This window comes from Globicephala melas, chromosome 16, assembly GCF_963455315.2.
Source record: "Globicephala melas chromosome 16, mGloMel1.2, whole genome shotgun sequence".
Classification (NCBI taxonomy): Eukaryota; Metazoa; Chordata; class Mammalia; order Artiodactyla; family Delphinidae; genus Globicephala; species Globicephala melas.
This window is the reverse complement of record NC_083329.1, coordinates 13,245,742-13,264,427: the sequence shown is the minus strand read 5'-3', so window position 1 is coordinate 13,264,427 and position 18,686 is coordinate 13,245,742. Positions and strand designations below refer to the sequence as shown.

General features: G+C 36.7%; 1 protein-coding gene across 3 annotated transcripts in view; it reads right to left on the bottom strand.

The window, feature by feature from the left end:
- The window catches only part of PDZD8 (PDZ domain containing 8), a 193,814-nt gene that overhangs the window by 53,789 nt on the left and 121,339 nt on the right, over positions 1 to 18,686 (bottom strand). For all 3 annotated transcript variants that reach the window (XM_030839356.2, XM_060286251.1, XM_060286250.1), the window contains one exon: positions 17,268 to 17,393. In XM_030839356.2, the coding sequence (XP_030695216.1) occupies positions 17,268 to 17,393 (126 nt within the window). The remainder of the gene's footprint in view (positions 1 to 17,267; positions 17,394 to 18,686) is intronic.

Below are 18,686 nucleotides of genomic sequence, written 5' to 3'. Positions count from 1 at the left end.
GCACGAACCCACGTCCCCTGCATCGGCAGGCGGACTCTCAACCACTGCGCCACCAGGGAAGCCCCAGCCTTTATCTTAATGATGCTTCATTACTAATGCACATTTCTACATCCCAAGATCTTGAAAAGGTAATTTTTAAAAAAATATAATGACTTGCCTTCAGATAGGTAAAAAAAAATTCCAAAATTTATATACTTCTAACATAATGTGAAAAATTTAAGAACCAAAATTTTTTTCTTCAACAAGTTTTAAAAAAAGGCTATGAAGATAGAATGAGTGAAGGATTTTGAAGTCAAACAAACCTAGATTCAAATTCCAGCTATGGGGTCTTGGGCAAGTAATTTATGGATCTCAGTTCTTCATCTATAAAATGGATATAATACTAATCTCATAAAGATGTTCCGAGGGCTGAAATAATGAATGCAAAGTACCTACCATATATTATATATTGCAGGTAATAAGTAAACGCTATTAGTAACAACAGAGGTATTTGTAGAGTCATGCCCCCAAATATATTCAAATTTAGCTCGATATTTTCTCTTTTTAAAAAAGATAAACTGTCAAACATTAACATAAATGCAGAGTATAAGGCACACACATTTACCAACTACTCAGGGTGGCGGGGAGTTAATATTTAGCCTTATTTACTTCAGATAAAATTTTTAAAAAAACAGTTACCACTTGAGTCAAAAATAAACAAGTGAATATAATCAAACTCAATACTAAAATAAATGGAAGACCACAAACAAATGCAAGCTAGAAATATTTCCTTGGTTTTAATTTCTAAAACTGCTCATCTTATAAACGAATTTCAAAATTCCATGTTAACAGCCTTCTCTATAGAAGAACTAAACATTTCACTATATAATATGGATATAATGCTACTTAAAGTATTAATTCTTTCTACCAAATTTTTACCTTGAAGCTGCCTCACCTAATAAAAGAAACAGCTGATTTTATTTCAAAATAGTTTAATCACATGATTAAATCCTTTCCTTTGTCTTATAAAATCAAAGTAAAAATACGTATTTCTGGTTCTAGAAGGATGGCAGTGGTGGTAGCATGGTTTTGAGTCTCCCCAAATCCTCCCATTAAAGCACAAAGAACAACCAGGAAAACAAAGGCAATACCTGTCAACAACATCTACAAGAAAACCAAGTGAACAGTACTTTTGGTAATAGTGGTGAAGTGGTCACACAAACTCTCCAACAGACTGAAGTTATAAAAACTGGATAAAAAGAATTTTAAAAACACATTTAAAGATAATGTAAACCTTCCCAAAGCACACAGAAGGCAGAGGACAGTCTAATTTCATAAAATTGCGACAAGGAGTATAAACTGCTAGCATGGGGTTTTCATAGCTCAGGGCTATGGCTGCAGGAAAACGGTGGCGTAGTTCAAGCAGCAGAAAGTTGAAGCCTTATGGGTTTCAAGAATCAGGATAGAGTGCAAAGCCAGCAGAGCCGGCAGAGCAGCTAGAAATTATGGGGAGACAAAGAAATCACTGAGCGGGTAAGTCCCATCTCTGCTCAAATCCTTGGCTGATTGCTAAATAAAGAAGGAAAAATTAGGGCACCAGTCTAAAAAGGCAGCAGTGGGAAGACAAAGAAGAAGAGAAATATATGCTGTTGCTGGGAAGATGGGGAGGGTGGGAAGAGTACGGAGACAAAGTTTGCAACTTGAAAACAGGCAAGTTAACTGCCCACTAGAAAAGAAAATCAATCATCCTCAGAACGTAAGAGAATATAGAGTTGCTACAACTCATTATCTACGATGTCCAGTTTTCGATCAAAGAAAAGAGGAAAGTATGACCGATGGTCAACAGGACAGGCGGTCAATAAAAACTGACTCCTAATGGGCCCAGATGATAAGACTTCAATGCAGCATTTATATATTTTTTTCAAAGAAAAATATATATATATACTCAAAGAGTTGAAAGAACATCTTGTTCAAAGAATTAAAGAAAACACAATAATGAGTGAAAAGATAGGTATTCTCAACAGAGAAATGATAACTGTACAAAATTGAACTTCTAAAGCTGAACAGCATAATAAATGAAATTAAAAATTGGAGATAGCAGACTAGAGATAGCAGAAGACTCAGTGAACTTGAAGACAGATTAGTATTACTCAATCCAAAGAACACAGAGAAAAAAAGAAGAGTTTAAAGAAACAAACTGAACCTCAAGGACCTATGGGGAAAATGAAACAGCCCAACATATATGTAATTTGGAATCCCATAAGGAGAGGTGTAAAAGAAAGAAGCAGAAAAAATATCTGAAAAAATAATGCCCCTAAACTTCCCAAATTTGACTGAAAACATTAATGTACATATCCAAGAAGTTCACTGAAATAGAAGCATTAAAAACAAACAAATAAAGAAAACTACCTCTAGACATAGTCAAAGGACTGAAAACCAAAGTGAAAACTTGGAAAGCAGCTACAGAAAAATGACACACTGCACGTGGAGAGGAGCCGTAAGATTGATTGCTGACTTCTCATCAGAATATAGGATTGAAATAATTAAAGTGTTGAAGGAAAATAATTGTCAACTTAGACGTCTATATCAGGAAAACTATCCTTCACAACTGCATGAAAAATAATTTTCCAGATAAACAAAAACAGAGAATTTGTTGCCAGCAAACCTAAATAACAAGAAATGCTAAAGGAAGTTCTTGAGGCTGGAGGGACGGGATACCAGATGGTAACTTTGATCTGAAGGAAGGAATGAAGGGCAATAGAAATGTTAAATATACAGTAGATGCAAAAAATATTTGTTTCTTTTAATTTCTTTAAAAGACATATGACTGTTTAAAGCTAAAAATAACACTATTGATGGGTTAATAACATATATGAATGTAATATACAGGTTTCCCCCTGCTATCCAAAAGTAGAGCATTCTTATGAAACTTTTTGTAAGCAAAAATGGTGTAAAATGCAGAAGCAATTATCTTAGGACACATCTTGCTAATGGATGCACAAAATAAATCAAGATAAAGCACAGATGTTCACAGACACAGTTCAAAGCTACGGTGGCTTGATGCTGGGATGCTGAATGTAGTTCCCAGAGAAGGAGCTTGGTGGTGTCAGCTTGCTGCAAAACAAAGGTTGAATGACATTTTCTCTTTTCAATTTCTGTAAAAGTAAAAATCCTCTTCAAATTTCTTTCAGTTAGCAAAAACAGGTACTAAAGTAGGTCTTTCATAAAGGTGAAGTGGCGCAAAGCGAACTTTCAAAAAGCAGGGGATACCCGTATATGACCAACACTGATGATGTGGGCATAAATGGAAATAAACTATTATGAGGTTCTTGTAATTTACCTTAAGTAACAATATTCTAAGTATATGGGATACATTAAAGATGCATACTCCAATTCCTAGAGCAACCATATACACAGTATAAAACTATAGTTAGCAAGCCAATAAAGGAATTAAAATGGAATACTAAAAAATATTTGATTCACAAGACAGGAAGGATGAAAAGAAACAGAGGAGAGGAAAAAAAAACAGATGAGACAAAAAACAAATGGCAAAATGCCAGATCTAAAAACACAACCTCATCAATAACTACATTAAGTATAAGGGAACTAAACACTCCAATGAAAAGGCAGAGATTGTTATACACATAAAAGCAAGAGCCAACTGTTTATGACATATGATACAACTTAAATATAAAGACACAAATAGAATGAAAGTAAAAGGTTGTTAAAAAAAAGATATATATCTACACACACACACACACACACACACACACACACACACCATGAAAATAATAAGAAATCTGTAGATGCTATATCAATATCAGATGAAATAAATATTAAGGCAAGAAATATTATAAGACAAAGAGGGACCCTTCATAATGATAAGAGAGTCACTATGTCAAGAAGAAATATGAAAAAGAAACGAAACTGAGTTATTTGTAGTGAGGGGATGGACCTAGAGTCTGTCATACAGAGTGAAGTAAGTCAGAAAGAGAAAAACAAATACTGTATGCTAACACATATATATGGAATCTAAAAAAAAAAGGTTCTGAAGAACCTAGGGACAGGACAGGAATAAAGATGCAGATGTAGAGAATGGACCTGAGGACATGGGGAGGGGGAAAGGTAAGTTGGGACGAAGTGAGAGAGTGGCATGGACTTATATATACTACCAAATGTAAAACAGATAGCTAGTGGGAAGCAACCGCATAGCACAGGGAGACGAGCTTGGTGCTTTGTGATCACCTAGAGGGGTGGGAGGGAGACGCAAGAGGGAGGAGATATGGGGATATATGTATATGTATAGCTGATTCACTTTGTTATACAGCAGAAACTAACACACCATTGTAAAGCAATTATACTTCAGTAAAGATGTTAAAAAAAAAAGAAGAAATATGCACCTAATAATCAAATTACAAAAGAAGAGATAAATTAATAGTCATGGTTGAAGATTTAAACACACTTTATTCACTAATTGACCAAACTAGATAAAAATAAAAAACAGTAAAGAAGATCCAAATGATATTACTGGCAGTCCTCACTTTGTGTTAATTGCATAACAGAATTGTGTCCCTGCTTTGCACTGTTCTGACATGCAAGGTTTTGGTTAACACAGTGCCAGGCTGAGTAAGGGTTGTCTGTATATATTTTTGTATAGTTTTGTGTCATAGAAGCACGTTAATGCTCTACATATGAAAAAATAGGAATCAATAAGGATAGAAAGGCAGGGGTGGGGGGAGACTGAAACTGAGAGCAAACTGAAACGAACCCAACTACATTTCAAATGAACAACATAATCACACTAAAGGGGAAAAATTATTCTAATTTATGAATACAGTACATGACCACATGCCCTCAATGGGTAGGGTAGGGGAGAACTGCAAATAAATCCTGAATTCCTTTTAGTAAGTATGTTCTCTGTTCACGTAGGGACAAAGCAATTTCAGAACTATCTGAGATGTAGTATAGGATTGAGCAAATGAGTCAAAGTGCTGATGTTATTGGGAGTCAGGGCTCAAGGGACATAAAAATACAAAAGGGGGAACAACCAAGGCGGGGAAGAACCAAGGCAAGGAACAACCCTATGAGGATGAAATAGAACTGGAAGTATCAGGTGAACTCATGATTTCTAAATTGTGTATCTGTGTGTGTGTGTGGTATGTATGTATATGTTTACAAATGTCTTCACATATATGTATTTCCTAATTCTGCTCACTGAAGGGCCCTATGAATATATGAAGTAGCAATGAACATACCCAACACCCAGATCTTGATTCCTAATATCATTCTCTACTAAAAGGAACCAGGGCTTTTTGGAAAAATAGCCGATTCTAGGACTGTGATGGGGAAGATATAAAATGAACCTGGAACAGCTTGTTATATGTACCAGAAAGTAGTGAAGACCTAAAAAAAAGAAAAAAAGAAAAAAAAGGAGAAAGAAAAGGAGGAGGAGGAGGGGGGGTGGGGAGGAGGAGGGGGAGGGGGAGAAGAAGAAGAAAAGCAAAGGAAAAAAATACAGGGTTATTTGAAGAGGCTCCTAGTGGTCATATATGAGATAATTTAGGCACCAAAATAATTAAGGATGGTAAAGAATTATAGTGATTGAAAAAAATAGGAATCCATGAGTCCATGCTGATGATAGATAATTATGGAATAAGGGAGAACTCTTGGTAATGAAAGAAGAATGTCAAGCGCTGTGGTTTTCCTGTATTTGTGTTAACATTTAAAAATTTTAAAAATGATGTATTTTTGGAACCCAGTAAAACAGCACTCTAAAAGGTGCTGAGAAAACAGAGGCTTTAGAACAGTGTGTGAGTCAGTGAAGAACTGACCTTAATTAGAACTTCTATCTATAATTAGGACAGACTATCCTAAATATACTGCTCTGGAGTACAGAACTCTCACACAACAGAACTTTATAGGCTTTGCTTTCACTACTATAATCTTAAGTTTGTTTTTTAAAAAATATAAGTGGTTGCTAAAACCGGAAAAGAAAAGAGAGAAGAGAAGAGAAGAGAAGAGAAGAGAAGAGAAGAGAAGAGAAGAGAAGAGAAGAGAAGAGAAGAGAAGAGAAGAGAAGAGAAGAGAAGAGAAGAGAAGGGAAAAGAGACCCATTACATTGTACAACAAAGATGTAGGGGACAAATCCCTCCTAGAATCTGAGGTCAGAATTTCTTTTCCCCTGAAAAACATGCACAGTTTATCAAGAAATAAAAACTAGGAACTCCATCAAGTTTCCTTTGCTGCCAGAAAACTGATCTTCTCTTCTCTACATGGTTGTTTTTGATCTAATTTATTTTCTATTTAACTGCATATAGGTATATCATTTTTGCAAAATACCTAAAATCCTTTTAGAAGATGGACTATAAATTATAAATTTAAAAATAATAATCTTAATATGATTGTAATACTAATGTGAAATAATTTAGTCTAATAACAATACTACAAATACAGCAATTGAGTTCTTCTGTGGTTAAAATCTAGCCTTAGGCAATGTGAAAAAAAAAGCACCTATTCAGAATGACTTTGCTTTTTGGTAAATAGAACCAATTTTTACAAACAAAACTGTGTTTCCATTCTCAACCTTTATTTTGGAAATTCAAAACTGTTATTTCATGTAATTAGAAAAGAACTTCCCTTTACAGTGTGAGACCCTTTCAAATTAATAAAATTCAAATTCCAGTTCTCATAACCAAATATGCAAAAAAGAACACTTTTGTTTAAGGATTTGTTTTCTTCTTGATAAACAAGATAATGATTATATTAAGGCATAATAATAGAAGCCATATATACTGAAGCCTTACTATGTGGTAGGGAACTGTGGTTTATTTACCTACCTCTGATCACAATTACCAGCAAGGTAGCACCCTTGTCCATTTTTCTAGATGTGTAATTTCCCTGAGAACACATAACAGTAAGAGCACATAGCTAGGATGTGAACACAGCACTTTCTAACTCAAAAGCCAGTACTATTTCCACTTCATGTTGCCTTCTAAAGCATAAAGCTTCCAGCTGTACAACTCCAGTATTTTCAGTAAACAGTTTTCTATGAATACTTCTAACTTGTTTCCTCATTGGCAAAATTCACTCTCAAAGCCTTACAACAGATAAGTTTGATAAATCTTCAAACAGACTTCTGTAAGTCTGAGATTACTTCAAAATAAAGTTAAAAAAGAAAAAATCCTCACACAGAAACATTTTATTATTTCAAAATAAAGTTTAAAAAATAAAAAGAAAGAAGTCCTTGAACAGAGCCATCATTGTCTGTGGATGATGAATATGATGTTCCATTTCATGGATTTTGGGAAAAAATTATTAAAGTTACATTCTTTTTACTTGATTCAAGGTCAAGCTCTAAAAAGCTTAGAGTGGGCGGAGTCAAGATGGCGGTGTGGGAAGATGCCGAGTTAGAGTCTCCCCACAACTAGGGCGCCTGCTGGCCACTGGTGGGAGACCCTGACACCCAAGGAGATGGGAGGACACCCCTAAGTGAACTGGTAGGATGTGGGGGGACTGAGGAGTAGGAGAAGTGGAGGTCAGACAGGATCAGTCCCCCTGAGGCCAGGGAGATCAGGAGAGGCAGGTGGGAGGGGCCCTCTGGGAGGAGCAGGAGAGGAGGGCATTTGCCCTGCCCACTCGAGCCCAGGAAACCTGCTGGGCTCCCAGGTGAGGTCCCCTACCCTCTGAGACCAGGGGAGGGGGGCACGTCTGGGCCCCTTCTGTTCTGTTGAGCCTAAGCCCCACCCCCCCACAGCCTCCAGGGCCTTTTCCAGCCCTGTGGGTCCTAAGTATAGGCCCTGCCCACTGCCCAAACCTCGCCCTTGCTTAGGCCTCCCCCCCACCCTTTTCTCCTTTCCCCTCCTCCTCTTTTTTACTATTGTGGTACTGTTGTACCTTCCTGTTGTTGGTTCATCTATATTTTTATTTTTATATTCTTTCTTTTTTTTTTTTTTTGCGGTACACAGGCCTCTCACTGTTGTGGCCTCTCCCACTGCGGAGCACAGGCTCCGGACGCACAGGCTCAGTGGCCATGGCTCACGGGCCTAGCTGCTCTGCGGCATGTGGGATCTTCCCGGACGAGGGCACGAACCCGTGTCCCCTGCATCGGCAGGCGGACTCTCAACCACTGCGCCACCAGGGAAGCCCCTTACTTTTATATTCTTTCTAACACATCTGTTAGTTTCCTAGTCTAATTTTATTTTTTACTTTATAATTGTTCTTTTTTTTTGGCTGCCCCTCGTGTCTTGTGGGATCTTGGTTCACGAGCCGGGGGTTGGGCTGAAGCTTCTGCAGTGGGAGCTCTGAGTCTGAACCACTGGACTAACAGAGGCCCTCAGACCCCAGGGAACATTCATCGGAGTGAGGTCTCACTGAGGTCACCATCTCAGCACCAAGACCCAGCTCTACCCAACAGCCTACAAACTCCAATGTTGGAAGCCTCAGGCCAAACAACTAGTAAGATAGGAACACAATCCCACTTATAAAAAAAAAAAAAGAGAGCAAAAAAATATGTCACAGATGAAGGAGCAAGGTAAAAACCTACAAGACCAAATAAATGAAGAGGAAATAGGCAATCTACCTGAAAAAGAATTCAGAGTAATGATAGTAAAGATGATCCAGAATCTCAGAGACAGAATGGAGGTTCAGACTGAGAAAATACAAGAAATGTTTAACAAAGATCTAGAAGAACTAAAGAACAAACAGAGATGAACAACACAATAACTGAAATTAAAAATACACTATAAGGAATCAATAACAGAATAACTGAGGCAGAAGAACAAATAAGTGAGCTGGAAGATAAAATGGTGGAAATAACTGCCAGGGAGCAGAATAAAGAAAAAAGAATGAAAAGAACTGAAGACAATCTCAGAGACCTCTGGGACAACACTAAGTGCACCAACATTCGAATTATAGGGGTCCCAGGAGAAGAAGAGAAAAAGAAGGGTCTGAGAAAATATCTGAAGAGATTATAGTCGAAAACTTCCCTAACATGGGGAAGGAAATAGTCACCGAAGTCCAGGAAGCACAGAGAGTCCCATACAGGATAAACCCTATGAGAAACACACCAAGACACATATTAATCAAACTAACAAAATTTAAATTCACAGAAAAAATGTTAAAAGCAGCAAGGGAAAAACAAAAAATAACATGCAAAGGAATCCCCATAAGGTTATCAGCTGATTTTTCAGCAGAAACTATGCAGGCCAGAAGGGAGTGGCAGGATATACTTAAGGTGATGAAAGAGAAAAACCTACAACCAAGATTACCCAGCAAGAATCTCATTCAGATTCGATGGAGAAATCAAAAGCTTTTCAGACAAGCAAAAGCTAAGAGAATTCAACACCACCAAACCAGCTTTATAACAAATGCTAAAGAAACACCTCTAGGTGGGAAACACAAGAGAAGAAAAAGACCCACAAAAACAAACCCAAAACAATTAAGAAAATGGCAGTAGGAACATACATATCGATAATAACCTTGAATGTAAATGGATTAAATGTCCCAACCAGAAGACAGACTGGCTGAATGGATACAAAAACAAGACCCACGTATATGCTGTCTACAAGAGATGCACTTCAGACCTAGGGACACATACGAACTGAAAGTGAAGGGATGAAAAAGATATTCCATGCAAATGGAAATCAAAAGAAAGCTGGAGTAGCAATACTCAGATAAAACAGACTTTAAAATAAAGACTGTTATAAGAGATAAGGAGGGTCACTACATAATGATGAAAGGATCAATCCAAGAAGAAGATATAACAATTATAAATGTTTATGCACCCAACACAGGAGCACCTTGATACATAACACAAACGCTAACAACCATGAAAGGAGAAATCGACAGCAATACAATAATATGGGGGCATTAACACCCCACTTAAACCAATGGACAGATCATCCAAACAGAAAATAAATAAGGAAACACAAGCTTTAAATGATACAATGGACCAGACAGATTTAATTGATATTTACAGAACATTCCACCCAAAAGTGGCAGAATACACTTTCTTCTCAAGTGCACATGGAACATTCTCCAGGATAGATCACATCTTGGGTCACAAATCAAGCCTCAGAAAATTTAAGAAAATTGAAATCGTATCAAGCATCTTTTCTGACCACAATGCTATAGGACTGGAAATCAATTACAGGAAAAAGACTGTAAAAAACACAAATACATGGAGGCTAAACAGTGCACTACTAACCAAGAGATCACTGAAGAAATCAGAGAATTAAAAAAATACATAGAAACAAATGACAACGAAAACACAACAACCCAAAACCTATGGGACGTGGCAAAAGCAGTTCTAAGAGGGAAGTTTATAGCAATTCAATCTCACCTCAAGAAACAAGAAAAATCTCAAATAAACAATCTAACCCTACACTTAAAACAACAGAGAAAGAAGAACAATGAAAACCCAAAGTCAGTAGAAGGAAAGAAATCAAAAAGATCAGATCAGAAATAAATGAAAAAGAAATGAAGGAAACGATAGCAAAGATTAACAAAACTAAAAGCTGGTTCTTTGAGAAGATAAACAAAATTGAAAAACCCTTAGCCAGACCCATCAAGAAAAAAAGGGAGAGGACACAAATCATTAAAATTAGAAATGAAAAAGGAGAAATCACAACTGACACTGAAGAAATACAAAGGATTATAAGAGACTACTACAAACAACTATATGCCAATAAAATGGAAAACCACAAAGAAATGGACAAATTCTTGGAAACATACAATTTTCCAAGACTGAACCAGGAAGAATTAGGAAATATAAACAGACCTATCACAAGTAATAAAATCGAAACGGTGATTAAAAATCTTCCAACAAACAAAAGTCCAGGACCAGATGGCCTCACAGGCGAATTCTATCAAACATTTAGAGAAGAGCTAACATCGATCCTTCTCAAACTCTTCCAAAAAATTGCAGAGGGAGAAACACTCCCAAATTCATTCTACGAAGCCACCATCACTCTGATACCAAAACCAGAAAAGGACATCACAAAAAAAGAAAATTATAGACCAATATCACTGATGAACATAGATGCAAAAATCCTGAACAAAATACTAGCAAACAGAATCCAACAACACATTAAAAGGACCAGACACCACGATCAAATGGGATTTATCCCAGGGATGCAAGGATTCTTCAGTATATGCAAACCAATCAATGTGATAACCACATTAACAAGTTAAGGAATAAAAACCATATGATCATCTTAACAGATGCAGAAAAAGCTTTTGACAAAATTCAACACCCATTTATGATAAAAACTCTCCAGAAAATGGGCATAGAGGGAAACTACACCAACATAATAAAGGCCATATATGACAAACCCACAGCAATCATCATCGTCAGTGGTGAAAAACTGAAAGCATGTCCACTAAGATCAGGAACAAGACAAGGATGTCCACTCTCGCCACTCTCATTCAACATAGTTTTGGAAGTCACGGCAATCAGAGAAGAAAAAGAAATAAAAGGAATCCAAATTGGAAAAGAAGAAGTAAAACTGTTACTGTTTGCAGATGACATGATACTATACATAGAAAATCGTAAAAATGCTACCAGAAAACTACTAGAACTAACCAATGGATTTGGTAAGGTTGCAGGATACAAAATTAATGCACAGAATCTCTGGCATTCCTATACACCAAGCAACAAAAAATCAGAAAGAGAGGTTAAGGAAACAATCCCATTTACCATCGCAACAAAAAGAATAAAATACCTAGGAATAAACCTGCCTAAGGAGGTGAAAGACTTGTACTCAGAAAACTATAAAACATTGATGAAAGAAATCAAAGATGATATAAACAGATGGAGAAATATACCATGTTCTTGGATTGGAAGAATCAATATTGTGAAAATGACTATACTACCCAAAGCAATCTACAGATTCAGTGCAATCCCTTTCAAACTACCAATAGCATTCTTCACAGAATTAGAACAAAAAATTTTACAATTCATATGGAAACACAAAAGACCCCAAATAGCCAAAGCAATCTTGAGAAAGAAAAACGGAGTTGGAGGAATCAGGTTCCCCGACTTCAAACTATACCACAAAGCTACAGTAATCAAGACAGTACGGTACTGGCACAAAAACAGAAATATAGATCAATGGTACAGGATAGAATGCCCAGAGATAAACCCGTGCACATATGGTCACCTAATTTATGACAAAGGAGGCAAGAGCATACAATGGAGAAAAGTGAGCCTCTTCCATATGTGGTGCTGGGAAAACTGAACAGCTACATGTGAAAGAATGAAATTAGAACACACCCTAACACCATACGCAAAAATAAACTCCAAATGGATTAAAGACCTAAATGAAAGACTAGACACTATAAAATTCTTAGAGGAAAACACAGGAAAAACACTCTTTGACATAAAATACAGCAAGATCTTTTTTGACCCACCTTTCAGAGTAATGGAAACAAAAATAAACAAATGGGACTTAATTAAACTTAAAAGCTTTTGCACAGCAAAGGAAACCATCAACAAGACAAAAAGACAACCCTCAGAATGGGAGAAAATATTTGCAAATGAAACAACACACAAAGGATTAATCTCCAAAGTATACAAACAGCTTATGGAGCTCAATATCAAAAGAACAAACAATCCAATTAAAAAATGGGCAGAAGACCTAAATAGACATTTCTCCAAAGAAGATATACAGATTGCCAACAAACACATCAAAGAATGCTTAACATCATTAATCATTAGAGAAATGCAAATCAGAACTACAATGAGATATCATCTCACACCGGTCAGAATGGCCATCATCCAAAAATCTAGAAACAATAAATTCTGGAGAGGGTGTGGTGAAAAGGGAACCCTCCTGCACTGTTGGTGGGGATGCAAATTGATACAACCACTATGGAAAACAGTATGAAGCTTCCTTAAAAAACTACAAATAGAACTACCAAATGACCCAGCAATCCCACTACTGGGCATATACCCTGAGAAAACCATAATTCAAAAAGAGTCATGTACCACAATGTTCACTGCAGCACTATTTACAATAGCCAGGAAATGGAAGCAACCTAAGTGTCCACTGACAGATGAATGGAATAAGAAGATGTGGCACATATATACAATGGAATATTAGCCATAAAAAGAAACAAAATTGAGTTATTTGTAGTGAGGTGGATGGATCCAGAGTCTCTCATACAGAGTGAAGTAAGTCAGAAAGAGAAAAACTAATACCGTATGCTAACGCATATACATGGAATCTAAAAAAAAAAAAGGCTCTGATGAACCTAGTTGCAGGGCAGGAAGAAAGATGTAGACACAGAGAATGGACCTGAGGACCCGGGGTGGGAGGGGGAAGCTGGGGCGAAGTGAGAGTAGCATCGACATATATACACTACCGAATGTAAAATGGTTAGCTAGTGGGAAGCAGCAGCGTAGCACAGGGAGATCAGCTCGGTGCTCTGCAATGACCTAGAGGATTGGGATAGGGAGGATGGGAGGGAGGCTCAAGAGGGAGAGGATATGGGGACATATGTACGCATATGGCTAATTCACTCTGGTGTACAAGAGAAACTAACACAGTATTGTGAAGCAATTATACTCCAATAAAGATCTATTAAAAAAATAAAAAGCTTAAAAAATAAACATTTATAAGAATATTAAGCTAAAACTATAACAATGACATTATAACAACCTGGACATGTTTAAATAGTGCTCGCTCAAGCAGGAGAAATGTGAATATGTATGCCTAAAGGCTAAGAACTCAAGAAACTTCAACTCGTGACAGTAAGCTAATTCAAAACAACGTTATATATATACAAGTGGTCTACGGAAATGTTCTAATCTTAATTGGTTTATGTGCTCTTAAAAATTTGATCATTCTAAAACTTTCCTCTATTTGTTTCAAATCTTCTCATATCACTAAGTGAAGTTGTCACGGTAAAAATATCTCAAGAGGTCTTAAGCCTTAAATTTCCAAAACTGAAATAAATGATAAGCATTTTTTTGTCCTTCCTCCAAAAAAGGGGGCACTGTTATTTGTTCTTCCATTTTCTCTAGAGTGTCCCTTTCTTTCTGTTTTAGAGATTACAATAAACCCCACAAGATGAATTTATATTCAGAAGCAGGAAAAATGAAAATACTTAGATTACAGTAGTATCTCCTCTTTAGTTTGAATCTTACAAACTTGTAATCTATATGAATTGAGAGTTCTTTTTTTTCTACTAACAAAAATGCTCAGAAGAAAAACAACAATGTAAGAAAGATTTTAATAAGAATATGAGAAGAATAAAAAAGCAGGAATGAGTTGAAAGTAGTAATTAGTAATTTATTCTCTCCTTCATTAACAATTTTAAGTGATCCTTAAACTGTGTGAATAACACATAGCACCACAACACTAAGTAACTTTACATGGTTGGGTTTATAAAGATAGTGACTAAAACACTATTGAGATAGTGTGCTTGTTCCCAAGATTAAGCTGTCACCTGGGAAAGGTGCTGGCCTACAAGGACTAACATAAGAACATGAACTACTGTCCATGCTTTCTCCTTCAACTCTCCAGAAATACTGGTCTTTATTTTTATATTTTTTGACAAGGTGATACAGTCACAAAAATCAAACAGTATAAAAAAGGTTGTAGTGAAAAGTTTGGCTCTCACCTTCACCCCTGTCCATCATCATTAACTCAGTTCCTTCAACCTTTTCCCCATAAAAATTTTTATTGGTTTCTTGTATATTCTTTCAGAGATTCATTATACACTTCCTTATTAAAATAAAATAGGATACATATACTTCATAAATTGTAATGTTTTTCTTTGTATTATTTATCTCAATTCAACATGACCTAAATAATGCTACACTCTCTCAATGCCTTCATGCAGTCTTGGGTTCAAGGCTGACCCAAGGTTTTAAGTGAGCAGTATCTCAAATAAAGCAAGAGAATGGTGAGCAAAGGAGACAGCAATAGCAAGTGGTTAAAAAGCCGCAAACAGGGGGCTTCCTGGTGGCGCAGTGGTTGAGAGTCCGCCTGCCGATGCAGGGGACGCGGGTTCGTGCCCCGGTCCGGGAAGATCCCACATGCCGCGGAGCGGCTAGGCCCGTGAGCCATGGCCACTGAGCCTGCGGGTCCGGAGCCTGTGCCCCGCAACGGGAGAGGCCACAACAGTGAGAGGCCCGCGTACCGCAAAAAAAAAAAAAAAAAAAAAAAAAAAGCCGCAAACAACAGACATATAATTAATCCATAATCCCATCAGCAACACCAAGACAAAAGAACTAGTTTTTTAAAGTTCCTAGCACAGTACCGATTACACATCATATACACTGCATTAAATATCTGTTCAATGAATCAATCAATGAATCTTCTTCAAGGCTATCTTTGCAAGTTTGGGGATAGGCGGGTGAATAGGTAGGTAGGAATTAACAACAGGAGAGTCAAGAAATTTTTTACAAAGCTGCCTTTCAAATGTTTAGAAGTTGCTATGATTATTTTGGAAAAGGTAATCCAATGGTATGATTTTGATGCCTGTGAATCTATAAGAAAATTCACTGAAAGAAAGTATCAGTCCAAAATTTCTTCAGACACAGGCCACTTGATAAACATCCTTCCAAATGATAATATAAGCCCAAATTATAATTAGATATTTATAATTATAATTAGATATTTATATAATTTATATAATTGTAAATTATAATTAGATTTTAGACAGGAGAGATTTAATACTTATGCTTACCATAGCGTATTGGCTTAGCTACTTCAAATTCAGACTTACGTAGAGCCGTATTTTTATTGTATATATCATTTTACTGTACATTGCAGTCCCTTTTTACAAAATTTACAGCATATTCAGTCTTTCTTTGATAAAAGAATTCCCTTTAAACTAGACTTTCTGACATAATCGTACACAATATTGATTCACTCCAAGACTTAAAAAAATATTTAGCATATTACTAGTATACTCAAAATTAACCTATTAGCAAGGATACAGGTATATTTGGTATAAAATAAAACCTCTGGATTCAAGCACTTATTTTTTATTATGGGCTGAAAATAAAAATAGAGTGATTAAGCAACAAATAAGTGGTCACAGAAATGTAGCAATAAGGATAGTGTATTTGTAGTTGGAATGATCAGGAGACACAGTAAGGAGGCAGTTTTTAAGGTGAAGCAAGAAAGGCTAGTCTCAAGGAACAGAAGATGGGGTAGGGCCTTCAGCCAGGAGAATAGTGGAGAGTCAACACAGGAGCTTGGTACGTTAAAATATCTAAGGCAGGGAATGGCAAACTACAGTCCATGGGCCAAATCCAGTCCACTGCTTGTTTTTATAAGGCTTGTGGGCTACCAAAGGTTTTCACATTTTTAAATGGCTGAAAAAAACAAATCAAAAGAACTTTATGACACATAAAAATTATAAAATTCATATAATAAAGTTTTACGGGCACACAGCCATGCCATGCCCATTCATTTACCTGTTGTCTATCTATGACTGCTTTCACACTACAAGGCAGAGTTGAGTAGTTGCAACAGAAACCATGTGAATCACAAAACCTAAAATATTTACTATCTGGCCCTTCAGAGAAAAAGTTTGCCAACCTCTTCTCTTAGGAAGGCCTATGTGGCTGAAGCACTGTGAGTGAGGGGCTGGGTGGAGAAAGAAACTAGAGAGGTAAAGAGGGGCATGCAAGCCATGAAAAAGATTTGGGTCTATATTCTAAAAGGAATGGGGAAGCCATTAGAGAATTTTAAGTAGGAAAGTGACAATCAGATATGCATTTTGAAAAGCTCATTCTGGTTGTCACAATGGTAATCCGTGTCAGGAGATAAGTAAGGAGGCTAATGTAGTAAGTAGTTCAAGCAAAGTATGAACACAGCTTAGACTATGGGGCTGGAAAAATAAAGAGGCTGGGCAAGATTACTTCTGAGATTCCCTTCCAGCTCTAAAATTTTAAGAATCACAGGAGTTTACAAGTCTGATTTTGCAACTTTCCAGGGTATTTCCAATTATCAAAAACAGTTCTCAAAACTGTTATGCTATGAACAGCTTTCTAATAGGTAGTAAGAAATATGCCAACAGAGCATTCTGTATCTAAAAAGTTTGGAAATTACTGCAGGATAAATGATCACCCCCATCATTAGAATGCTTTCTAAAATATAGTTTGTATTTTTTATAAGTGGGAAAGCACTACTTTTATGAAATTTACAATTAAAGAATTTACAGATAATACAATATAAATTAACACAGCGGGGAATAAACACAAATACTGCTCAAGTACATTTTCAGTGTACTTTCTTTCCTATAATGTAGTAATGACAAAACAAAGAACATACCTGCTACATTCTAACAATGTAACTTTAAGGCGGCCTTCCGTAAGTGCCCATTGTTGTATATGGATATGCTCTTCATCATCTTCTTCGAATCCTTGCAAGGTTTGGAATGGGAAAAACGGCTTAAACCTGACAAAAGTAAAGATAAGTCTAAATTTCTGAATAATAAACACCACACTTTAAAGCGTAATAACAAAACCTACCTGTAGGAAAACAACACAAAACAAACATCTAATGCTGCATGTGCCCTATAAAACCAGAGCTTACCACACTTCCCCATAACTGGCAGCAAACAGTGCCTTCTTGGTGGGACCCAGACTTCCTGTTTTTTTGGCATGCCCTCATTGACAAGGCAGGACACCCAGAACAAAGGAAAAGAAAATCTAGAAGCCAGCAGTGGGCCCTGAAACTTGGGTGGGACAGGAGAGAGGTTCTTTCTGGACCAGATGGGAAAAGTGTTCCTACTGTAAAAGATCAAAATTCAGAATGCAGTCTTCCATGGAAACAATAAAATTGGATAGCGATTAGTACTAGATAATGATAAATAATAATAATAACAACAACAATTAACAGCAGCAAAGGTATTTATCAGAGATGTTTACTATCTGCCAGGCAGTGTGCTAAGAGCTTTACATGCTTTATATCTTATTCAATGCTCAAAATCCTGAGTGGGCAATATGATTAGCTTCCCACTCCAGATGAAAGGAGTGAGGGTTAGAAAGGTTAAAGAATTTGTTCAACATTACACAGTGAGTGGCATAACCAGAATTCAAGCTAGTTTGACTAGTTGACTACGTAACACTTCAGATACCTATGAATTATTCAGGTCTTTATGTGCTCATTGTTAATACTCTTGGGTTTTATGTAGAAGCTTGTGGTGAGTTATAAACTGTAAGCTTTAAAAACTTTAATTTGAAACATAATTCATACTCCTCCATTAAAGTAAAGGACAAAGAAAATGAGAAAATTGGGCTTGAGGGCCTATAGTTTTCAACTAACCCTACACGCTGTCACTAGACATGACATTTGTCTGCTCAAAAGCTTTAATGCCTTCTCACTAACCACACACAGTATAAACGATAGTCAAAAGTTCTTGGTTTCATATTCAAGGTCTACCACAATTAATCTTTCCAATGATATTTTTCCTTATTAGAAACCTTCCAATCTAGGAAGTGTAGTCACCTCATGTACCCAGAAGATGCCATGCATATTCCTGCTTTCAAGCCTTTTGTACCAACTGGAGGTTTTCCCTATTCCTCAAAGCCTACCCAAACCCTAAACACTTTCTATAATCAGCTTGAGGTCCTACATCACAGCAGACCACACGCACTGCTTTCACTCTTCTTTACCTTGCAGTCATTTAAACTGCTGGGCACTTATGCCTTGAAGTCTCAAATGTGACCTGGTTTCACAATTATCTTT